A 26,965-nucleotide genomic window follows, 5' to 3' on the forward strand; every position below is an offset into this window, starting at 1 on the left:
CAGTATGTTTCAGTGTGCAAAATATACTGATATGACTCTTAAACCTGTAAAATCTCACACAAGAGTAAAATTCTAGTTGTACAAAGCAATTTCATGTATTCACACTCAGACCACAATAGAAATGGTCTGAGATTCATAGTAGTGTATGCCTGTGGAAGCAGCAGACTAACATGTCAATATAGTGATCCACAGGCTTTATTTACATTTTCATCTGATTCCAGAAAAAGTTGAGAAAAGTTTTGACTACCGAGATAGAGGTTTGTAATAATGGTAGTTATACTCACATGATTTGTGTGTGTGACACACTGTGTCTGTGTGTGTGACACTGTGTGTGTGTGTGTGTGTGTGTGTGTGTGTGTGTGTGTGTGTGTGTGTGTGTGTGTGTGTGTGTGTGTGTGTGTGTGTGTCATTCACTTTCCAAATATGCAAGGTGAATCACATTAGATTACTTGGATTATTTTGTGAAACTATAAATGTTTTCAGTGTATCTCAGGAACTATATCACATCCCATAAAAATTTAGTCCAAACCAAGAATTGATGTATAGGGTGAATGTTTCTCTTTGATTTTTTATTTCAACTGTGTTCTTTGTCTTGAAGTTAATTTACAAAGTTATGTAAAACATTTCAAAGACGTGTGATAAAAATAAAATTGTCCACAGTCCAAAGCAGTAAAATTTAAATGCTTAGGAAATTTGTTGTGTAACACAACCAGTGTTATATAGTGTTAGAAAGATATTGATTCAAGAGTCATATAGTGTGAATTCATGAGATCATTACTTTGTGTTGGCCTGTTATGTTTTGTGAGTCAATTACAATGTAAGTCTCTGGAGTATCACCCAAAACCAGTCAGAGGTTACATACATCACATACAGGTTCACCATTCATGTAGAATGTGCCTTGGAAATTTATTTTAAAATCTTTTTCTATTACTTTGTTCAAGAAAACTTAAACCCAGTCTCTGTTAAAATTAATGAAAAAAATGAGGGGTCATCGTACAAATTTTTGTAGATAGAGGACAAAATATCCAATCATTTTGAAATCCAATATGGCTGCCAAATGCTTCACCGAAAGAACTTTGATTTTCAGGGAACGTGATCACCAAGGCGCACTCTACCTTAACAACCATACAGGATCAGTATTAGTATACTGTCATATGGAAAACTTGTTATACAACATGTAAACTATGTTAGTGGGACAATTATGAATTACGCCAATGAATCATCATGCATTACTTATAACTGGGATTGAAACAGCCTTACCAGTAGATCATAAGACATATGTTGTGTTGTTTATAGCCCCAATCAGTCTCCTCATTACTGGCTGATGGGTGAGGTGGCACTGCATATTGTATCTTACAGTCTACCTTGCCAGGTATATGTCACTAGACTAATGACCCAGTGGGAAATGAGGTCACATGATATTTGAAGAACGACAAGGCAGGGGTCATCATTGGACATTTTGTAATATTGGAGGAAGAGTACTAACCTATGTAAAAATGATATCTGTACAACTTAACAAGGGATACATTGAAGTAACAGTCAGACATTATGTAGTATTGTTAAACACAGCTAGATACATACTTTGATGTGTATTTTCCAAGTGAAATTTATTTTTAGCTGATGTCTGTTTTCCAATATGAAAGCCAGAGAAAATATTTTTGTCATCACCTCGCTTGATTTTGGATTTTATGCAACCAATCAAAATATAATTCTCATTTTCCTTTTGATATACTGCCATGTGTTATTTCTTTGAAATATTGGAGACTCCTTAATAATGTATATTTCTCTGATATAAACGCAATACATGACATGGAGTGCGCCCTCTGCTGGTGACTGATGTCAAAGAAGACCACTCTATAGTAGCAATTCCACTATCACTCAAACAATTCTGTTGATTTTGGAAACATTTGCTGAATTCAGTATTTTGGTAGTGAAGAAAACTCTGAGGCTAATATAATGTGAGTGCATGTATGTTATAAGTAAGACACATTTATTATTGAAGAATTCCCCGAGTATCTACACCTGTTGGGTCTGTTTTGTTATAATAACAGAATTAAGAATTCATGCAGAGGTGAAAATGAATTTGCTGATCTTTGGGATTTGAAAATTTTGTACACAGTGTACAAAATGTAGATGTAATCACTGTCAATCCAAAATGTCGGCATTGATGTGTATACCAGTATTACTATGTAGTTAAACTTATTTTTTGGGGCTCACATATTAAACTTGGACTGAGAATATATCAAAAAGTTCAGAATAGAATGTACTCCAGAACAAGAATGTTGAATGGAAAATTGTGAGTAATATTACTGTATAAGAAATTGAAATGTATTAAGTTACATTTGAATACAGTGCTTTGAATTCTGAGTTAATGACTTACAGGATTAAAGTGGTCATAAGGAAGGCCTGTCATGTGCCGGGATGACAAATGGGTAATAATAATAATCTATAATAATCTTTATTTATACTGGATAGTTCTTTAAGCATTTAAACACTTGTCTCCCAAGAAGTCCAGTGAGGGCCATCCCTCATGGGTTCAGTGTTAATGCAGGAGGAAACCGGAGTACCCGGGGAAAACCTGTGTTGTTCGGTAGAGTCAAACTGAACGACACTCTTCTTACTTACAGCGTGGTAAATTTAATCGAACCCTGAATGGGGTTCGAACCCCAACCGCAGTGGTAAGAGGCAAGTGGTTTAACCACTTGGCCACCGACAACCCTATTTTAATATTTTTTATTATTTAATATTTTGGATTTTTTATTCATAAAACAACTCTACTATGCTTTCCTACTTGACAAAACAATGTGAAACATCATATACCAAGTCCATGTTTGTAACTCAATAAAGACAAAAAAGCTAGAAAGTGTCTGAAAAGTTTGTTGTTGTACATACAATAACAAACATTTTACATGTTTTATTAATTTTTGGCAATTTATTGAGTTACAAATATGGACCAGGTATATGTTGTTTCACACTGTTTTTTCAAGTAGGAAAACACCATACCGAGAGTTGTTCAAAATCCAAAATAAATACCCAGTTGTCATCCATATGACCACTTGTAAGTATAAGATTAGTATGTTGGATAATAGATTACAAGATCATGGTAGCTAGCCTGTTTACTGTGCTATCGAGATGCATTGTTAGCTGGTTGTACCTCCTAGCCCTCGTATTCTCCGCTTGTAATGATTACATTCTTTTCAACCATGACAACTATAATCAGACTGTCATTATTCAAATGAATCAGTATGTAAATATACACACGTTATGCCACGTGATGTGGTAATTTACATGTTATTTACATATGATTTATTTAAATTTAACCCAATGGGTCCTGAATAACCATGATAACAATTTTTGGGAGTGTGGTTACATGAATCTTTTCAAAAATGTTCTCAACAAAATGGGAGAATACGAAGGCTAGGAGGTAAGGCCAGTTAATGATGTATCGATAGCAAAGTAAACAGACTAGGGTCATGTCTGTCTGATCTTCATACCATGTGTCTCAGTATAACTGCCCAGTGTCACAGCCAGTAATTTTTTTCTATGTATTATTTTGAAAGGACACCATTTTTTTTTGCGATGACTAAAATTAAATACTAGCAGACACACACATTTTATTAGTCAAATATCACCTAGACTTTGGATTTTTTGTAACTGGTAATACTTTTATCAAATACAGTTCATATGTCAGTTTTTCAATGATATTCGTAGATATAAATTTATCTTATTATTTTGATTGATCAAATATTAAGTTTACCTGGCATATCCAGAAATTGCTTCCACTTATATAATGTGCCCTCTCACTGTGGGGTAGTGAGTGGCTACATAAGTGGACCAACAGCTGCACCTTTCAGATTAATATTAAATCTGTATTGGTTAGAAATGATCACAAGAAAAGTATATTTCTAATCCAAAAGTCCGACCATTATGTCCCTGGACAATTACAATACAAGCATGCAAATTTCTCGTGCATTCACAATTTAAAAAATGCATTTCCAAGTGAATTTTACAAACACTGTATATAGTGATGAGTCTGCTGCCTTTGAAATCTACTAAAATAAACAGCTGATGTGTATCATTGATTATAGTATATCAAAGGAACACAGTCTGTACAGTTTTGGTAAATGTAATACTTAGCTTATCGAATTTAAACACATTGATATCTGATCTGAATCAATTATGTCAAACTTAGTGTTAAATATGTAGTTTATGTACAAACTCCAATCAGAGCCATGCTACTTTTGCATTAAGCAGTAGAGCGCCACCAGTGGTCAGAGTGTTGTGTTGGCGTTGTTCTACTTTAATTTCATGAAGCATCCAGAGTGTTACATTAAAATGAAGGGCACACTGGCCACATTTTAAGAGAAAGATTTTAATAGGGACAGGTTTTTAGCTTCATATTGCTCACATTTTTTAGAGTTGATAAATTGCCATTCATTTCAATATGATGAATTACATCACTTCTAAGGTCATATTAATGTAGTGGCAGATGCCATACAGATGCGAAAAATTATCTCTTAAGTTTGATTGGTTTAAGATACCCAGTCACACATGTAGAACGTACATAGTTAGTATTGTATGAACAGAGGACTACAAATAGGGAACTTGCAAACCTGCCATGTTGAATGTTGCATCATGGGAAATGTGATAATAACTATCCTCATCAATTACTAGCATTATAAACAATGTTGATACATTGTTTGTAACCACAAATAATCAATTGATTGTTACCCTGACCATTGTGGGAGGTTTATTTTATCGGTAGCTCCAGATTAGGTATTACGATAACCTCATAATCCCATAGTCCTTTGCGTCTGAGCATGCTCAGTCTGGATTGCAAGTTCCCTATTGAAATGTTAGTGGTTAAGAACCCGCAATGGGCATTAAAGGTGGTAATCTCCTAAGTTGGTGCGCTACACTTTGTTGTGGCAGTCTATATTTTAGTGGTGACGGTCTACATTTCTTAGGTGGAGGGAAATTTAGCGAGAAAAATATTATCTTACTACCAGGTTCCAAGTTGTGCTCTACACACACAGGAACTTGAAGGACATGTCGTATAGTCATAGCTTGGGTTCCAGGTTGTTTAAAATCTCATTTATTTGCATATATATTAAAAAGAAATGTACATGTTCTTTAGGGTTGCACAAAAGTGTCCTGTCTCATTTAGTCAATATTTATAATGTAAATAACAGATGTCTATTTTCATCAAGTTGGGTGTGTAAATTTGAAATGTTAGTTTGTATGTGTACTTTAATACAAAATCTTACGACTGATAGTGTAGTTACCTTTTCAACTTTAGTAAACTGCATTTAGAAGTTTTAACTGTAGTTACTGTTACTAGTTTAATTAATGTAGGATTTAATCACATTATTTTGGTAGTGTTACAATTTTATTCCAAATAAAATAAAAATTATTGCCACTGTAAAAATTGATTTATAATATGTGTTATTCATGTCCCTCTGTATGTATATGTATACGTGTCTCCTCATCAAAGTGTACTTCAGGTCTCTCCCACTATTTTCCTGTGGTTCTTGCCTTTTTTCTCTCTACTATTTGTTTTCCTGCAGCCTGATCTGTTGTATATCCACATATGCACTGGCTATGAAGTTTGGTGTCAGAAACAGGGGTAGGATAGAGACGGGAGTCAAATATTGAAACAATTAAATCACATACTTGTCAAAATACATGGAGAGTGTCCACGACAAAAATCGTTGCTGGGTTAAAGCTTATATTAAAGAATTCTAAAAAAAAATGTGGGCCCAACATGTACTGTACTGGAGTGTATGTGTATGCATAGTAGTAGTACTACTTGTAGGAATGCCGTTGGTGGTATTTCGTTTTCGTTTAAGATATTGGTCAAATATGAAAACAGTATCACTAAGTGCATTCTACTAGTACTATGTGTACCATGCACATGCAATGACCATGTACACTCAAGTGCAATACTACAATTTTTAGTTTTTCTTCAAAATAGGCTTGAACCTAGAAATGTTTTGTCATTGATACTCTCCATGTATTTTGACATTGGATAGGACATGTTTAAAGATATCAAATCTAAAACTGACTGCTGTTTTTCGGAAGAAAAGTAACACTTCCTTCGATGGATGCCGCCATTTTGCAAAGTTGTGCCCTCACATGGTGATTCAGAGAAACTGGTTTGTGACTTACAAGTTTTTAGGGTATAATTTATGGTCTTAGTATATGATTTCATGTTTCAAATTTGACTCCCATCTCTATCCCACCCCTGAGAAAAGGAGTAAAAAGAATAGTGATTTTCTATTGCCAAAATGATTACTTGGGTATTGATAGTTAATCCAATGTGCCAGACTGAGATGAAAACAATATAATACTGAAGGAAATGTTTAGTCAAGACTTATTACTACCTTTAGTTCACTTTAATATATTGATTACTGCCATCAAAGTGTGATTTTATGATGAAATAACACTTCAGAAACCTGGAAACTCCTCATATCATATTTGCCACAATATCTTTGTCTTGACAAATACAACTAGCGAGCACTTCACCATTTCCAGGATGTATACAATTCACTTGTCACTGCTTTGCCAATTTCCAAGATGCTTACATCACATTTATTCTAGCCAATATTTGCCAAATTCTCAGCTGCTCTCATTTCATTAATTCTAGCAAGTGCTTGCCAATTTACATACCACTTTTATCTCATTCATCCTGGCCAGAACTTGCAAATTTCTAGGAATGCTTCCATCAAATCCATTTCAGTACTTACCAACCTTTACACGACTTGCATCTAATTCATTCTAGTGAGGGCTTGTCAATTTCCAGAAATTCATTTCAGTGAGGGCTTGTCCATTTCCAGGAAACTTACATGACATTCATTCTACCCGCACTCACTCATTTCCAGGAAATGTACATCAAAACAAAGGCTATATTTCCAGACAGCATTCATTACATAACAGTTATAGTAATGATAACAGTCACCACTAAAGAACAATTGGACTTTTCTCACATGTTTATTCACAAAATGGAGCAGATCAACAAACAAAAGGGGAGGTGTTCGTGTGTGTGTTTTTTTCTTACTTTTTTTCTCTTATTTATGTGAATGCATTCAGTTTGAAATATACTATCACTAGTAAGTAAAGACTTCAAATCTTCCAAGACAAATTTTCTACTTAGTATGATTTTGTAAAGGCCAGATCTTATTTTGTAACACCTAATTTGCATTTGAATAGATGTATGTACATCTGGTTTGGATGACCCACCCTAAAGTCAATTAAACACTTAACTTTGTTTTTTACCTAATGTATGCACACATCCCTGGTTTTATTTCACATATAGTCAGAAGATCACTTTTAAACTCATTCGCATCCTCTGCTGGTGTACATACATCTGAACATGTAAAAGCAAGATCAGTCATTTAACACCTACAGCACGTTGTACTGATGTTTGAATTTCTTGGAAATACATGCCAAATTCACCTTTTCAACAACTTATTTCAATGACCGATGTACATACATCTGATTGTGTCTTAGAATATAAATTCGTAGAAGTTGAAGAAAATCATACATACATGAAAGAGCTAATCTTTATCTACATGTCAACTTAACAATTTTTTTTCTTGTGTTTTTGTTATTTTCCTTTCCTAGCTAAAAAAAAATGCTATACCAATAAGCCTTGCAAACATTGACAATTACTGCAGTCTATACTATACGAGCTAGTTAGTAAGCACTTTCATGATTTTTCACAATTAGTAATGAGCAACTTGTATGTATCAACTACAATAAGTGTGCATGTTGTTTTAATGCTGGAAAATAAATGCCACCTTCTATATGTTTCCTATTAAAGTTAAATTTAGACCACACATGTGCGACTAAGTCTACTAAAATAATGTACTTGGTTTTTGAAAACAGAAGCTGAAAGTAATATTCTGAAATAAGAACTAGTACAGTGAAAGGATAAGTTGACATTGCTGTATTGTACATTACAACCCCTCTTTACTCATTTTCAAAATTGACACAGGACGAAATAGTAACAATACAAACCAGAAAAGACAAAACTTTCTCTGTATTTCTGACTTTACATATGCCTCTGTCAGGGGGGTAGACTTGTTATTGCAGAGCAATGCATCACTCAGTTTATAGATACAGTAACAAAAATCAGGCTAGATACATGTCTCATTTCAAATTACAAGAAGACTTAGCGATAGTTGACAGTCAATTCCACTTTCTCTCGTGTTTCTGACAAGAGGTAGGGTTCAAGATGAATCACTACCCTATCTCTCATTTCTAAGAAGAGGCAGAGTTAAGGTCACAGTCAACTCCCCTTTCTCACATGTTTGAGAGGAGGTGGAGTTAACATGAGTCAACCCCTTTCTCACATGTTTGAGAGGAGAATGAGTTAACAACGAGTCAAGATTATATTATCAGGCTTCTTGAATTATCTTTGCAAAAAAGATAAATATCCCTGTATAAAGCAATCAGCCATCAGTTTTGCTCCCGACTATTGCAACGGTATCAGTTTTGTAGAATTTTGGAGAATAAGGGGCTTTTATGTCACAATTCAAGGAACATGACCAAATGTGTTAATTGCATGGTTAAAGAGCTATAGCTTGGTATTTGCATTATCTACTTTCACATTGTCCACAACAACAGGATGAATGTGTTATTTCAAAATGAAATTTGGACTTTCAGAATCATACATTCATATATATCATTGTGTATGGTTCTCTAAGCTGGAGCAAAACTGACGTTTAAATGCAAAGAGTATTGAGCACAACTTTTAATATGTGGCTCCTTCAGGGGGTTGTGGTAATTTAGCGTTTTCTTTTAGCGTCATCATCCTTTTTATATCTGTCAATATTGTCTTAATTGTATAGCTTCGTGACCATCTGGCTAACACAGAACATGATTTACGATCGATCTGGGTGAAAGAAAAAAGAAGAAGCAGTAATGAGTTATGGAGAAATTGTCAAGTAACGCTATAGGTAATGAGTTTTTGTAGAGGCTCCGTCCCATCCCCATCCAACCCCCACCCCACGCCACCCCACCTGATACGATACGATTCTGAGGAGGACTGTCGCCATAGTTACAGCTAACTAGGTAACACCATTCTGAGGAGGATTGTCGCCATAGTTACAACTGACTAGGTAGCACCACTCTAAGAAGGATATCATCAACCAGGACAGACCGAAAGTTCAATGCTATGTATAAAACTGAACTACTTGTGTCTTATAACCTTTGTAATTTAACTGTAATTTTACTTCACATATGCCATGTATGAGTACACACATGGACTAGAGTGAACACAAATTATGATCCTGTACATGTTTATACTTACCATTCCATTGCTACTATTGACTCCATTCATATTAATTCTGGAAATAAAGCGTACGGTTGGGTATTCATCTGGGTATGAATTTCCACACTCTAGTCTTATACTGTACATACGGTTATCGTATGGACTCTGCAATATAGATAGAATCATAAGATATTCTATTGAACCAAATCAAATTAAGAAATGATAACATAGTGACGAGTTACACAGCATAATGGTGCCCTTTTGATAAAATAGGATCGCCTTTCTTACATGCAGATCTAGTGAATTTTTTTTTCATTCAAACCTAGGCTGCACTGGGCAGGGTTGAACTTACAGACTTCAGAGGTATGAGGTATACACACCAACTTCACGGTTCTGTCCCATCATTTCTGCCTACAACAGTGAATGCGCTACTAGTTAAAATGAAACATGACTTACAAGAACCATCAGAATTGAAACATAGCATCAACAAGTCTATGCTAGTGTGCGAAACAAGCTCTGAACTTAGTGGCACAGCACAGCCTGTGTTCAGAAACAACATACGGTATTGAACAAATAAAATTGGTACAGGAAAGACTACAGTACAATGTTTGAGTTACAATTTATGAAACAATTCTAGAGAGGTGAGTTGTACATACTCTGGGTGGTCCCATAACCATACCAGTCCACCTGGTCATTGAGATATCATCATCATCTTCCAAACCCCAACTCACTGTCCCATCACCTCCTTTCTGACCCTCCTCCAACTCTTCCAACAGACGGAAATTGCGGGGAATTACTGCAAGCAACAGATGTAAGTACATGTTAAAGAAAAGGTCCAACCAAACATATTTGCAACTTTAGATACTTTTTTGTTGTGTATTTAATTGATATGTGGTATGGGAATTTAGGAAATAAAAATAGAATATTAAAGTTATGTGACTTTGAAAAATCAAAATTTTGGCCATTTCTGCTTCATTGTGTGCTGCCATTTTGGCAGCTTTTGCTGCAAAGGCTACAGGGAAAAATCTGTGCTGGTGATGTCACATCATCCTACACTCCACTGGTATCTAGATCTAGGTATGTGTAGCAGCAGATGATCGTATTGCAAACATGCTGACATGCAAGTATTACAATGTAATAATCATGTTCAACAACATGACGTCAATTTTCTCCATACCCAATCCAATAAAATTTTCTTCATTATTGCAATTCTCGATATCTGCAATAGCTTTTACCTCATGCTAGAGGGTCAAAATAGTGCACATATAATACATGTGAAGAGCATGGAGTGGAGGTTATGGTGCCGACCAAGAAATCAAATGTTTTTATGATGTGCCTAGGTAGTAGTATTCTATTTCAGGTACCGAGAATTGTGGGCGTATCTAAGGCTTTCACCTTTAATGAACCCTTTGAATAATCATTGAATTCGGCTGGCATGGTTCTCTTTGGAGGAACTGAAATGTATCAGTTGGTTTTAAGTGAGTCCGTGTGTATATCTAGTGTATTTTCTCTTGGACCTTTAAAGATCTCTAGATCCAAGTAAGTTATTTCTTGCAGTGAACTTTAAAAGTCAGATGTAGATCATTTATATTTTTGGTCAAGATCTGTTTAGTACCATTGAATAGTATGAAACTATCATCTCTGAATTATGTGAACCCAAGAGAATATGTTCACTGCGTAGTTTGCGAAGTCTTTGTTCCAATTCATGGAATGTAGGCGATTTCAGGTTCTGTGGGCAAACTCATACTGCACCTGTATGTCTGTTTGTAGAATTTTCCGTTGAATTGTTTTGATGGATAAATTTTAATAGTTTTTTTTCATATATTTTGTCAGAGGCTTTTTGATGCTGACCTTGTGCAAAGACACTTTTCCAGAATCTAACACCTTTTTTACAAATTCAATGGCTTCATTGTGCGGAGTGTTCGTGTACATTGATACTACGTCACCAGTGTTTCTGCTGACACTTGCCAGACGTTAATGACGTTATTATAGATATTTACGATAGTCAAAAAATACTGTTACGGGTCACTGTTTCAAGGTTTCCGTAGGTGAACCTATCTGAAACAGTGACTCGTAACAGTATTTTTTGACTATCGTAATTACCTTAATAACGTCATTATTTTGTATTATGATCATCCTAGACTAGAATATCACCATCTTGGAATGGAATATGAGTTCACAAGTGACTGTGTAGTGAAAGTTATGAAAAGAAACAGCGAGTGTAGGAGGAATGGTTCACCGAATTTCCTTGGTTGGTATACACACAGGGACTCGAAGCATTACAATAAACTGGTATAAATGTTACCATCATCACATCAATGCATGATTGGTCCTTATTTCTATTTTCTAATACATTGACATGGATCACTAATTTTTATGGCGTCTTGGCTGGCTAGTTCTGGCTAATCATTTTATTGTATGATTAGCCAGAAAGGCTAGCAGATGAAATTAGCCAGAGGAAACACTGTGTCAAGTGTGACTAGCATAGCATTTTGTGGTACTTTTGTTGTTTGAATTTTTGAAGTCAGTTGGTTGGAGCCTACAAATGAACATAAAATTGGCAAAAGCCAGAATGACAAAATGACAACTACAAAACTAGCTGTTTTCTAAAAGATGCAATTTACATATATGTTAAAAAAACCTGAACAGTAGCATGGGATTTGATGTCTGTGTTTACATCATTCTAATTATATGCAATGATAATGATTAAAATCTTGAAAGTTTTCATGTTTTGCATTTCACAAGAGCTGACAAATGCTATTTCTAAATTCTATATTGAATTTCACTTCATGACATTAATGCCACTTGTCGTTTGGCTGTAAACAAGGGGTTCTGGTAATCATTAAACTGCGTTACGATACGGGGTACGTCGGCACTGGTGGATGTATACATTTATTGTTCTGAATCAAGTCCACTGCTATGTGGAATGACATGCAAATTTTGACGGATGGCACATACACATACACCATCTTGCGGCCACATCCTGTCACGTTTTGTGTCAAGGGCAGTCAATTATTCCGTCTAACACATGGATTATGTAAGGTGTTGATTACACCCTTCACATGTGCAATTTAACTCGTCCCTTTTAAGAACAATTTATAGACCGGCATGTTTTCTTGAAATCGTGAAATTCGGACAGGCGGCCTTCGGAACAATGTGTGAAAAAAGCCACCGTATCAACTGCGTTTCATCATTATTTCCTTCAATCTTTCGCTCTTTGAAAGTGACATGACATTACAAAATGAACCTTGTTATCTGAAAACGTTAGTAAAATTGAAATGTTGCTGATTTATTTCGAGTAGCGCTGATTATTCGTGCTTAGAAACAAAACATTGACGAAGCAACTTACCAACTTGGCTGGGCGCCGCCATTTTCTGTGATTGACGAAACTGGGCTGACCCCCCGCAGAGCAAAGTCGTCACACTATATGGGGCGCCCTCACATAGCAAAACAAAGTTGGTTCATTTCATGCACTTGGACGGGGATCTGTGTTTGTTTTCCAAGGGAACGAGCAGAATTCACAAGGGTGGTGGGGACGGTGGTGGAAGTGGTGGTGGTGGTGGTGGTTGGGGGGGGGGGGCTGAGAAGAAAATATTTTGTCAGAATAATTTTCGCAGTTTCCCCTCCCCTTTGCGATCTCTAAATGAACCCAATAATTTTCGTAGCCCCCCCCCCCCCCCGGCTACAAAGCTAGAGATATTGTAATTGTACAATTATACGTTACCAATTATGCGTCAACGACAACGTCAGCTATATTTTACAGTTTCTGACAGTCTAATTGAGACACGAGAAAAGAGTAATTGTACACCATCGATAGTTATTTATGTCTGTTATAACTACACAATCACATTCAAATGCTGATGTCAAAATCTATTATGACGTGCGTTCTTTTCGCTTTGATCATGGATGTATTAGGGAGATCTCCCTAATACATCCATGATCTCCCTTATACATCCATGATCAGATTGATCACAGAGATCATATCCATATACATGGAAGGAGGACTGGGGATGGGAAGAGCGCATTTTAATTTTTTTACAGAAAACCGTGATAGCAACCACTGCCATCAATTGAATGTCCGACCTGATTCCCACGAATCTATCCCTCCTCTCGGAGGATATTGGTGTCACATTTCTAACCACTTTTATTATTATTTGGATTCTTTGAATGATGTCTAGCTACTTCCATGTTGCTTAGTAACGACAAATACATGTGGTAATCATACTCGTTACTGTCGATGTCGTTTAAATATTGTTCCATCGATCCAAGTTGATTGACACTGCCACTGAAGAAAATAAGTTTTTACAACAACAACACAGGAAAACATGTGAGTATGATAAATGGAATGCGAAATTTAGATATTCTGGCAGTAAATTTTTATGTTTGATTAACAAGTAAAGTAGAAGGAAATATGAGGTGCACTGTGAAAGATTGGCAGCATGTCTGGAGTCATACCATAGACACTTGTTACCCGACAGATGTTTTCAGAATATAACAAAAATATCAATATTGAAAATGACAGCATATTTCGAATAAAAATATATGCCCTTTTCCCCAAAACAATGGTTGATTATGATATTGTTGTACCCATATCCTTGCGATAGCAAAACATTTTTATTCGCGGAATGTTAATTTACTCTGATTTACTCGGTGATCAGGATAGCGCCCTCTGGTGTTACAACTGTCAACAATATATCATGGCGGATATTTTGGTAAGGGAAAGCCGGTTGGAGAGAACTTGCTGTCAAATAGTGTGAATGTAACTTCCTCTAACATACCCAAGTGGTGCTACTGAAGTGTCTTGTTTCTGTAAGTATATGAACTGTAATTCCTGGAAATTATACTCGTTGGTTCTCATTTACATGGCAAAACCGCGATGTTTTGCCAGCGTTGGCGACACCAATACAATCTTCTGACTCGACTATGCACCGACTAGCGACTGTATGAGTGATCGTAATGCTAGTGCTATCTACAATGGGCATACACAGTATCGCACTTTGTATAGTAGTTGCAGCTGAATCGAAGCCGTTGGTTGTAGCAGTTTGAAGACATTATAGCCTTTGGAACCCTGTTGCTCAAAATTACTGGTATTGTGAATATAATTCAGGGGGTCTTTGCGGTGTAATTTCAAATTGTCCACAGACAACAGGTCTATCTCAGTATTTTATAACAATATTATTAATGATATTTACTGAGTGGTGTGAGCAGTTGCACTGTATAGTTGTTTTGATCGCGAAAACGAGCTCCTTGTAGCTTTCATGGTTTGATTGATTTTTATTATGCCCGTTTACTAAAGCTTATCGACGTTGTAGTAAAACTGGAGAGATAAATAATGGAACAGAAAATAACGAATTGCTTGTTTTTCAAGTAACTGGACATGATCCAACTCGCCTGTTGCTTTTCACACCTGAAGAGGTGTGAATAACTTTCACTTTTGATGTAATAAAAACAGGCACCTGGCAAAATTATACAGAATATATAGAAGGAAACTATTGTCAAACTAGATGCTGGATATACAATAATGGAATCTGTAGGGCTAAAGTAAATGTTTTGCTTTCACTACCTTGCCAGTCATATTCGATAATACCCACCTACTCCAACCCTCAACCCCCACTCCTTAAAATGTTAGTAAAGCTTCCAAGAGTTAGATTTAGGGCTGGCATCGTGTTTATTCATTATTCTATTCACTAATTGTGATTTACTAAGTTGTAGCTTGATAATGATATATACGGATCATATATTTAAGATGTTATTGGTTATTGAACACGAACAAAAAAACTGGAGTTTATATGTAACTGAAAATTAAATAAAAGAAAGAATTTATCTTTGAACATCATGACACTCATGAGCTGAAGTGTAGAACCCTGTCAGAATGTGTGTCACACACACACACACACACACACACACACACACACACACACACACGTAGACAGTGCAGGGCTTAAATGTATGCATAAGAAATGTAATGATTATGGCATTCATTTGCATCTATAAATGTGTCTGTTAGCTTGTTATAGATGTGTTTAGACATGTACATTTATGTTATGGTGACTCCTCTAATTTCATTCCATTTTGAGAAACAGCATAGACTGAAGAACAGTACATCAGCTGGTTGTGTAGAAATGTTTTGAGGAGTTACCATGGAAACAAAGGACCCCTTGAGAGACTTGATAGCAGCATCAGATACTTCCCATGAAGTTGATGCATTAGGATCACTGGAAAAACAGCTAGTACCAAATAAAGGATCTCTGAGTATTGAGGATTTAGAACAAGAATGGTTGGAATTTGCGTCCAGTAGTTTGGGAGATGACTCCGCTGCAAATAATCCATTCCCGGATAAGTATCCGGAGAAAATACTGGCAAACATTGATGACTTGAAACGATTCACTTGCTATTTATTTGAGAGACGATATGGTTGGTCTGAAGCCTTGTGTGAGGATAATAAAGTAGACTATAGTAGTAGACGCAGACTTGGATCAACACCTAGTTGTCCTACTTCTGAGGAAGATGTCAAGTTGAAGGCAAGACTTAATGACCTACTTGATGATTTCCTTAAATGGTAAGTCAACAAAATACTATGTGTGCATGGTAAGTCAATGAAGAATTGTATGTTCATGGTAAGTCAATATAGTATGGTAACCGTAATTTGTAATAACATGGTACTGTGTACATGGTAAGTCAGTGCAATATTTATGTGCATGTAGTATTCAAATCAAATTAATTGTATATACATGGCAGGTCAGTGAAATATGTGCACATGATAAGTCAATGACGTACAGTATTGTGTGCACATGGTAAGTTAGCATTTTGTTACATGATGGCATATTTTGTACACAATAGTCCTAAAAAGTGTTTGTATTTAGCGACAGAGTGCATTCAATAGACATTTCTAAATATGTGTAAATATACAAGTTTAAAATGAAGATTCAATGTACAGTACATTAAGATGTGTAAAGGTGTTATAGAACACATGGTAAAGCATTGCTTCTAATTTATCCCTTTCCCTGCCATAGATGCCATCTGCTGTCAAGCTGTATTAAATTGAATTATTTCAAAGAGTGATTATCATCCTTTAGTTTATAGTAAATGTTATCAGTAATTTATGACAATAGTTTGGTATCACTATAAAAATAATTTGTGCCTTTGTGTGTAAGGCTTAGAATCTCATCTTCTTCAAATCAGGTCATTTCATTATCAATGAGATAGAAAAGATGACTTGGTCTAGATTTTAAACTACAAATAACTACAATCTTTAGATGTTAGAAGTGTTTGGCCTTCCATCATTTCATATTACACTGCGCTAAGTCTACCTTGAATATCTAAACTCAATGAATTCCGGCTATTACAACCCCTGCAGCAATTGTCTAGAGATACCTCTGATCAGCACATCATTTTATTACTGGTTGACAATTAAAACTGGCTTTGGAGGTGCCAAAAAGTCTACCAAGTTATCAAATAAACACTATCAAAAATGACATACATTGATATAACAACAATAGTGAGTGCTTGTGATGTAGATTCACACCATGCTTTTATCTGTTTGATATCTGTGAAAGTTAGTCAATATATTGTCAAGTCAGTGCAGTCAGGTCATATCTGCTATACAATTGTATAGGCAGATACAACCTTACTGCACTGATGTAACAATATATGGTTTATGATGATAGTTTGATAGTGTATAAGGAGAAGACTTCCTGGCACCTTCAAAGCCAGTTTTAACAGTCCACTATTGTCTTGCCATAACTGCTGCAAGGGTTGTAGTTTAAAAATGAAAATTGTATTGACATTGACTAGAAGCAGAAATGAATCTGTGATGTAAAGGATAGCTAAGACAGTCATGAAATATAAAATATTTTTGACGATGTTTGGAATTTAAAATACAGGCTTGGACTGGCGGCATATATTATGTTGGGTGTTGAATAATAGTGAATTATTTAGCATTCAAAAATCAGTTTGCATTTTTTATGTGATTGCCACTACTTCCTGTTTGGTTAATATTCTGTATGTGTGTACCATTGCTTAGGTTAGTTGAAAATACTATATTGGTTAGTATGGTTGTACTGTAGATATAATACTTAATGATTTAATACCTTTAAAAAAAAGAAAAAAAGCACACTTCACTATGCCAATAGTTCTCTTTACAAGGATAAAAAATGTAGATACCGGTACATACATGGATAAAATAAGGATAAATTTACGAAGATTACAAAATTTTACATGATAAAAAAGATCCCTGTGTATATACCGTATGTATATATGCATGACATTGTCCATTTATGCTGTGTTATTAAAACATAATGTGTTCATATACTAGCAAAGTATAATATTTGAATTTTCAAAGCAAACAAATCATAGGATCCATATAATGTCTGATCGTCAATTTTAAGATCAATACGTCACAGGTTTGTCATCCATTACTAAATTCAAACTTTGCGTAATGTGACTTGTCAAATATTTTGTTGGGTTAAACTGTTTAGGATTAATGGAAGCTCGTATGTTACTGACTACTGTTCATAATATTTCGCAAAATTATCTCTCCTTGAACATCACAGATTAAAGTGATTTGTGGGCAGTTTTTTGTTCTCAGCAATCTATTTGGTCGATATTAACAATATTTTGTTTCATTAAGAATAATGGTCTCCTATCTGTGGGTATATTTGAATCATGTTAGTACTAAGTAGTCAAATTGCAAAGGTTATAATGCCCCATTACTTTAATTTAGTAAATAGCATTAATCATTTGATCTGTCTTGGTTGATCATCCTCATCAGAATGTCAATTTTTACTGAATGGTGGCCATTTCATAGAGACTTCATTTAAATGTCTACCCCTACATAATTAGATGTGGGCTTTTTATTAAGACATTGACCTTTGACCTTAGCATTGACTTAACAAAATCAGCTAATTTTTTGCTTATCACATGTTCATTTGAATCTACAAATACATAAACATTTCATTCAAGTGTCTACCCCTATATTATCAGGTACAAGTTATCAGATAGCACCTTGCCTTTTGACATTGACCTCCAGTTTATCCTTTCAGTCATGCACTAGTAAATTACATTATGGGAGGGGTGTCTACTACATTGACTTACTGTTATTGCACCACAGTGCAAATGCTACTAGTATGTGGTGAAAATAGATGCAGGATAGCAGTACTCGAACAAACTCGTAGAAATACAGACAATATAGTCAGACACAGGATAGTTTATTTGAGAGACTTCTAACTGTTCAACATGCCACCATATAACCTGGTTCCTGGGTAAGATTTAAAAAACATCTTAGTGGTCTTTCACCTTTGTTAAGCTTCTTACATGTAATACTGTAGAGTAGTATGATGTAGTTAAAAAGTATGTCACAATATCCTCTTTCAATTCCCCTAGGATGCGAAACAAAAAACTTTTTTTTTCTTGGCCTTAGGAGTATGCAAATAATCTTGGCCTTAGGAGTATGCAAATAAAAAAATAAATAAATAAAGCAAATCGAGAAATAAAATGGTTTCTGTTTCACTGTCTGATCTCTACTAGTCTGGATGACCAGACTGGTTTCTAACCCAAACCAGGCTGGTCAAATTCCCTCAATCAGCACACATTCCTGGACTCCCTCCTACAGCGTTCATATAAACATGATTATGTTGTCGCATCCCCACGTCATTTAGTTTAACAGGACTGGCTCTGGAGTCCTGGTTGGACATTGGACATCGTCAAATACAACTGTACCAAATTAATATTTAATGAGCGGTGACGACAGCCTGTTATTTTACAAGTGACATACACTTTTAGTGCTTCGCTTACTATAAGGTTGAACCATAATTAACACTCTTCGCCAGGGCCTTGACTATACTGTGAGTTGTAGCATGGAAGTATACGTCTATGGTCGTAGTGATACTGTATAGGAACTAGACTAGATCTCTACCAAAAGGTTTATCTAATTATTATTCAGTGTGTGAAAATTTACAATAATTGGATAGCAGTCTGACAACTTTTAAGACAGATTGTGCCATTTGTTACTTTCTAATGAGTTCCCCAGGGTGAAATGTATTATTCATACAATGGCATTTCATTCCACCCATGAGTGTGGATAATTTATAAAGCCAGGGACAGGTATGAAAACAAATATGATCTCTTCTGAGAACATCTGAAAACATTGCTTGTAAAAAAGGATGATTGAGTCACAAAATAACCTAGTCGAAGTCTTAGATTAATACCTATGTAGATTTCATCTGAATCATTTTGTGTGTATTTATCCAATTGCGGTCGTTTTCCTGACAATATCACAATTTGTTACTGTACATTGTAAATGAGGTACAGAACAAAACCAGTCATATTTGCTTTCATTTATTGATTATGGTTCTGATATTTGAGTTAATATAAAGTATGTTTATGTGTGCAATATTAAAGTGTGTGCATAAAATATTCCATAATTGGAATTGGACAAATCTCAAATGATGTAATACACAAATATACATTAGAACAAACAAAATTGCATGTGAGCGATCATGTCATTGAATAATGCTTTTCAGCATGAAAGCAAAATTTGGTTAACAGCATGTTAAGAAAAACAATCTTGACTGCATTTTGCTGTATAAATCCAAAGAATTTCATCAGCTTGGTTTCATGATATATTATATTAAAGCATATGACCCCATTAACACCTGATGAAAACATTCAGTCCACTTTCTTTGAAGAAGTCAATCGAGTCTAGATGAAATATTTAGACAAGGTAACATTTCCTGCTTGTGATAAAATAACCTTTATATAAATTTTGGTGTAATTTAAACTTAGAAATTCTAAAATAAGTCATTTTGTATAAAGACTTTTCTAATTCTGAAATATTCATTTCATACATGATTCGGATTTTAATATTTAATACACACATTTCAATGACAATATGTGATATAATTTAAAATTTATATGAGACTGTATGGCATTACTTTAAGTTGTGTGCTAATGATTAATATGTGAGTGTCATATATAGTATGCATGCAGTTTTGCCGCAATTCATAATATTAGAGACGTTTTTTACTGCCGACCCTAAACTTTTTTTTATGTTTTCGAGAAAAAAATAGTAAAATTGCAAAATTTGTGAAGTCTCATGAGAAATAGTGGATGTGGAAACTGACATCAACTTAAAAAGACTTGAATATAATACTGTTCTTCCAATCTGTGATGGCTGTACATCTGATAGGAAGAAATAATCAACACAGAGACCATTTGGAAAAACAATGGAAAATCAGACTCTCACACATAAAAAAATATATACTAAAATAAAATAAAAAATCTACCTACCCTACCTATTCTAAAATTGAGTGTAATCAGAACCACACAGTATTTATTTTTAGGCCTAACACATCGTGGAGAGAATATTTTAAACCCAAATAGTAGTATGATATTTGTTTCCATGGTAACAGAGATTGTATACTGTTCATAAATCTGAATATTTGAGTGTTAGCATCAAATTTATTTTACTTATGTTTATTTCATGGACAAGTGTTGCCATGGTAACAGTGGAGTCCCATGTGAACCCTCCAGTGATTCAGATGATAATCTGATTTCCTGCACAGCTGTAGCTGCAAGCAGTGTAATCAAAAGTCATACTATACACAGAATAATTCTTCATAAGGGTGACTGCAAGCAAGGCTCTGCTGGCCAGGCACTCAAACATGGTTATGGCAGAATATGAAAAGTTATACGTTATTGAAGGATACATCACTAATTGATTAGAAATATGACCATTTTTTGTGAGGAATACACTTAAGTTTAGGTCTCAGTCAAAGATCTATAGAAAACCCCTAGATTGATATGTCCTTTGTGAAATGTAGTTTGAAGTGTTACCATGGCAACTGACATCTGCACATCAGCATGAAATTGATCATTTTAAGATGCTGTGTAAATGATACATTGTAGCATTCACGTAGCACTGTGTTAGTAGCAATCTTTGTATGTTGTTACAATCATATAACATGTTGAGTGTATGTAGTGCCTTGTAAAACATGATCCCTAATCAAGTATAACCATGGTAAATGTAGTATAGCATAGTTTCTTTGATTGTATGAATGTGTTTATATTAATGGCTGGACCCACTTGGCCAGTCAGAAGCCCAGATTTGCAGTAACTTAACTGGACACATAACCCACTCGTACTCAAAAATGACGTTATATTCTTTTTCATGCAATAAATTATACAAAACTTTTCAAATATTTTAAGGAAGAGTTTATTCCAGCAGAAGCTCTAAAGATACAGAAAATGTCAACAAGGCAAACAGCTTGTCAATAATCTGTTTGAAGCACTAAAAATCAGATGGAATTGTCATGTTTGAGTTTGTTGAATAGTTTCAAGCATTACCATAATACCTTATAACCATATGCAAGGAATAGGCAGCGTTTCAAATTCATGTTGCTATCCATCTTCGATATGCTTCCCTGGTGTGCCTCAGACAGTGGTGTTAGAAATCATCCATTTGGTATGTCAATTACACACATTATAAAGACATTGTCCTATTCAATTTTCATGATCAAATTAAGTTCTTGCAAATCATTGATGATTTCCTTGGACTGATTTTGTTATTGACAACAGCATAATTTTGATATGAAAAACATGCAAAATATCATACAACATTTGAAACTCTTATAGCCAAAAAAATCAAACCTTTTCGACAAAATGAGCAAACGTTTATTTTTCAACCAATCATGCCATTAAATATAAATAAGTTAGTGAACCCATTATGTGCCAGAATTCAGGGGTGGCACCTCCTTATATGACACCTCGCCAAAACTTACTGCAGTACTCACTATCTATTATAATGTCACTGCACTGTTTACAGTCAATGTAATACATATTATATATATAAATGTCTTTGTACAAATTGCCTCAATAATATTGTGTGTTTTGTTCCATGTAGTGAATGCATATCACAAATGTAGTGTATATATTTGTTATCAAATGTAAGACACAAAAAAATTATTGAAACAGATGACGGTGTCACAGGGTTAATTTGAATGTAATAAATGTCTGTAAGGCTGACCCTATTTTTTAATGTATCTTATTACTTTGTCATGGCAACTATGGGTTGGTCAGTCGATTTAAAAAAAAAAGGGAAAAAATAAAAAATCATCTTCTTCATGTTTCTCTGCTTCTCCTTTTCCTCCTCTCTATCTTCTTTTTATTGGATTCCTGGTAACAAACCCTTTCCCACATATGTTGTTGTGTCTTTTTATAAAGAGTAGTTAATACTGAGTAACTATCAGCCAGTGTGTTAACATTTCTCATCAGTAGCTATTTTGAATGTAATCATTTCAATGTTTGTTTAGGTTTACGCTGTCTTTGTATTTCATGTATATCAGTTATAAGGAGTGTATTTTCGTCTTTTTTGTTGACGAGGCTGAAGACAATTTTCTTTGATTTATATGCAGACAATAAAGTTATTGAATTGAATTGAAATGAATTGAATTTAACCACATTTGAGCTGTTGTTAATATTAGCAAGACATCAATCATTGATAACTAATGTTGATTGAGTGACAGTCTGGATTTCTTAAAATAGTCTTTTTTCTGCAGTCTTGATTTCTAAAGACATCCGACTGTCAGGATACATTAAAACACAAAAAAGATATAATGTATTTACAGCAATGATTTCACGAGAGATATATGGAACCATGATTCTATCACGAGGTTTCATCATTGCATCAGTTTATTAGTTTGTTCGTTTGTTGAGATTTACTAGAATATATATAGAGAGAAATATGTACTGCTGATTTAAAAAAATATTGAATGCATATACATGACCTGGAATTGTTTAGTCTGTGAGACTGTCGTTGTCATGACAACTGGTTGAGTGACCTTCTAGCAATGAATGTGAACTGTTTTCATTTTTAATGTGTAAATGGAGTAGTATATATAATTCATCATTTTTGATGAACATATTGCATTTTTTATTTGGTTATATATAGATTATGTATTAATAACATCTGTAAGATATTGAATTCCCAGTGTTTGACTCTGCATTATGTATGTATTCAATACTTTTCTGTATGTAGTAGATGCTATGCTGTTGTTACCATAGATTTCCTCTGTTTGTTCTGTAGGTACTTATGCCAGCCATTAAGTAAGCCATTGTTGGAAAGTATTAAATACACTATACATGAAGGTAAATATATTAACCCTCAAAGTTCATATCTTTCTGTATGACCTACTAAGGACTGTGTAATCTTACTGTGTTGAGCATTTTTACATTGTCCAATTTGTGTTTTGCATGTAATGGATTGTACTCACAAATTTGAAAAATGTATTACTCCATAGGCTATGGTATTTCGTTAATTATTTTCAGTAATTTTGTATTAAAAATGCACTGCAATATTCAGCTAGATCTTTACCACAAGGGAACAAAGTTGTTCATCAAAGTCATTGCACTGTATATTACTTTGTGATTTTACAGGTGGTGAAAATCTGAAGTCACTATTTTTAGTCTAAGAAAGAATTCTAAATGTCACTTGAATAAATCATGTATTTGATATATAAATCATCTTCATAATATGTTACTTATGTACTATTTATACCGTATGAAATTAATCATTGCATAGTTATATTAAGTGTAGGGAATTCTTGTGTATTACCGAAAGAGACTTTGACCACCTCGGCTCGTCATAAGATAATTGTGTAGTTTATTACCATATATATATAAGATTTTTTACAGTTCTTACAATAAAGTAGATAATAGAAAAATAGCATAATGCTAGTTGAGTCTGACCCCACAGACACTTGAATATTACAAAGTAACTATTAAAGCAAATTAACTAGAGGCCAGTGTAAAGTATATATTGTTTTATAAATTAAAAATCCAAAATATATATCCAATCCTCATATGGCCATTTTAATACTATAAGCATAATATTTAATTTAATTTAGTTTAATTTTAGTCTACTTTCATTTGAGTTAATTTAATTTGATGTAATGTAATTTACAGTGATATAAAATGAAGGTTGAATGAATTTAATTGAATTTAATCTAATTGAAATCCCTTTGGCCCAACTAGTAATTACTTGTGTACAAACATTACCCCCTTGGAGAAACAGAATTAATATAATTTTAATTCAATTTAATTCAATTTAATTTGATTTAAATTTAGTCCACCAGAAAGTGAAAACAAGATCTTCTTGTTCTATTTTGACCCTCTAGTATGATGTAAAATGCTATGACAGGTATCAACATTACAGCTGGGATTTATAGACTTCTTGAAGTCCGAGACTGTCAAACCGCATATTATCAAAATTTGATTTACTTCCATTGCTTGGCAAGGTTCTCCCTATAAATTATTTTGTTCATGAATACATGTCAAATGTCATTCTTTACAAGAATCTTTATTAGAATCCTCTTGCAACTCTTATGCCATTACCATGAAGAGTTCATTTAAAGGGAAACACCACTCCAGGGAAATGCTATCATTTTCATAAACTATAGGTTCTGGATCGAGAGTCATTTCATGATTTTACATACCTACAATTACTTGCGATTTCAGAAAAAAACATCAAGTTCATTTTGTGCCTTTATAGGGTATCTTTGCTATGGGCTATTGCATCATGGGAGTCAACAGAAATAATGTACTCAAATTGCACACTGAGTATCAAATCGCAAGTACCGGAGTAATTGTAGGTGATGTAACATCATGAAATGACTTTCCAGAACCTATATTCCATAAAAAGTCTCAATTTCCTGGAGTGTAGTTCCCCTTTAATGTGTTGCAGCTTTCGTCTGTTTATTCTCATTTTCAAAGTTTATCACTCATGTGACTGTCATGTGACATAAGACCGTAGTACCAATAGTTTGTATGTACTGCAACCATTATAGGTATATGTTTAACTTTGTGCCACCAATCTCATGTTTTGTTTTTATTTTTCTATCAGCTAATAGTTTACCTGTTGTACGTAATCAAACCTTTGTACATGTGATGGAGTGGTTGAAAGTCAATTCCCATGATTGCGTCAGAATCAGTGAAAGTTTTCACTTGATAAAAGACATCATAGTGAGTGGTTTGACTGATATTTGGTCTGCGATCAGAAATGCCTGTGTTGGCAGACTTAGTCCAATTATTGAACAGTTCAAGATTACTCAGATTGAAGCCTTCTTCAAGGACCTTGTTCAGGTGAGTTATAGAGTTAGTCACTTTCTGTAGGATTTACCAGTTTGACTGGTCAAGGAATTAGACTTTTGTTTTCAGCTATAAGAACACAATTGGAACTTAGGCCAGCACTGCATCCCTGTATATATGTGCTAAAAGCATACTAATCATAATTTTGGCCAGCACTGCATCCCTGTATATTTCAGCTAAGAACACAGTCATAACTTAGGCCAGCACTGCATCCCTGTATATTTCAGTTAAGAACAAAGCCATAACTTAGGCCAACCTAAGGCTCAGGGCATCCTAGTCATGTAACACGATCTTGGATCTTCACTCAGAAGTACATCCCTGTTTACCCCAGCTAGGAGCACAATCATAACTTGCAACTGTATATTTCAGCAAAGAACATAGTCATAACTTATAGCACCCCAAGTCTCTGTATATTATAGCTTACAGCATGCCTGTATCAGTGTATATTTCTGCTAAGAAGTTCAACTGTCATGACTTAATACCTGTGGCCTTGCACATATCCGGTCTGCTATCCAGTCCATAGTACCTAATTCTGGTATAGCAATAATGAACAAGGCTTTGCTGATAACAATTATTTGTCATGGACATCTAAGACTAGTAATTTGTTCAGTCTCAAATTAAGTATTGCAAAACCCAATACAAACCTATTACTAATCAGACAACTCTATTAGAATTGAACTGTAGTCTAATGTAGACTGTAACCTGATACAGGCTAAAGATAGTGTTACAATACTTTGACATCAAATATTCATAGATTATTTCCCATGTAAAAGAGATACTTCCTCCCTGTCTGTAGTTTCCGGATGTGAAGCAAATACATTGATGTAAGTGTAATGTTGTAATAGTCTGTAGAAAACAGCTGCAACGATCTAGAGGGTTACATTGTGACTATTGTGTATAAAAAATGTTTTATTTACACCATTTAGGATATCATTATCAACAAATTCATTTCAACTTTATGCTAATGTTCATGTTTGTGTTTGTCAATGCAAAAGGGTGATGATTTAGCTTCAAAATTAGCTCTTCTGTTTCATGCATATGAAAATATAGGGAAGCATAGAACATATGGGGGGAGGGGTTGTGTGTGTGTGTGTGTGTGTGAGGGAGGGGTATTCCCATAGGAGGGTGAATGGGGAGTGCTGCCTGAAAGGGTTTCTTTCATGAAAAATCCTTAAACATTCTTGGTCCATTTTTTCATCTGAAATTTTTCAAAACATGAGGGTCAGTAGAGATGTGTACTTATTCCATGCTTGAGATATGTCTCCAATCTTTGAGTAAAATGCAAAATTGCTTCCAAAAAAGTCATACTATTATTAAGTGCCGCCAAGTGTCTTCTGGTGTGCCATTTGTAATGGTATGTAGTCTTGTTCAAGAGTGAAAACCTGTTTAGGACCTCCAATAACCAGACAATTTCGTATTTTAAAAAAGACATCCTTAGAAATAGACATGTTTGGAGCCATGGCAGAACACCCCAGTCAAATTATCCAGCATAGCTGTACACTGACTGGAAACCAAGGAAGTAATATACTGTCTAGAGAGACAGCATGGAAG

The 26,965-nt window shown here is 34.7% G+C and overlaps 2 protein-coding genes across 2 annotated transcripts in view; one reads left to right on the forward strand and one right to left on the reverse strand.

The window, feature by feature from the left end:
* Positions 1 to 6,980: 6,980 nt before the first annotated feature.
* LOC144437127 (ubiquitin-conjugating enzyme E2 variant 2-like) lies at positions 6,981 to 12,660 on the reverse strand. Its single transcript, XM_078125984.1, has 4 exons — positions 12,624 to 12,660; positions 9,931 to 10,070; positions 9,314 to 9,439; positions 6,981 to 8,896 (listed from the first exon to the last, which is right to left on the reverse strand). Exons 1-4 carry the CDS (start codon positions 12,643 to 12,645, stop codon positions 8,756 to 8,758), a joined length of 429 nt encoding a protein of 142 aa, XP_077982110.1. The 5' UTR covers positions 12,646 to 12,660; the 3' UTR covers positions 6,981 to 8,755.
* A 9,025-nt stretch (positions 12,661 to 21,685) lies between these two features.
* Positions 21,686 to 26,965, forward strand: part of LOC144437480 (uncharacterized) — a 29,713-nt gene continuing 24,433 nt past the window's right edge. Inside the window, exons 1-2 of the mRNA XM_078126423.1 lie at positions 21,686 to 21,734; positions 25,170 to 25,408. Coding sequence (XP_077982549.1) covers positions 21,686 to 21,734; positions 25,170 to 25,408 — 288 coding nt within the window. The remainder of the gene's footprint in view (positions 21,735 to 25,169; positions 25,409 to 26,965) is intronic.

Source organism: Glandiceps talaboti, chromosome 7 (assembly GCF_964340395.1).
Source record: "Glandiceps talaboti chromosome 7, keGlaTala1.1, whole genome shotgun sequence".
Classification (NCBI taxonomy): Eukaryota; Metazoa; Hemichordata; class Enteropneusta; family Spengelidae; genus Glandiceps; species Glandiceps talaboti.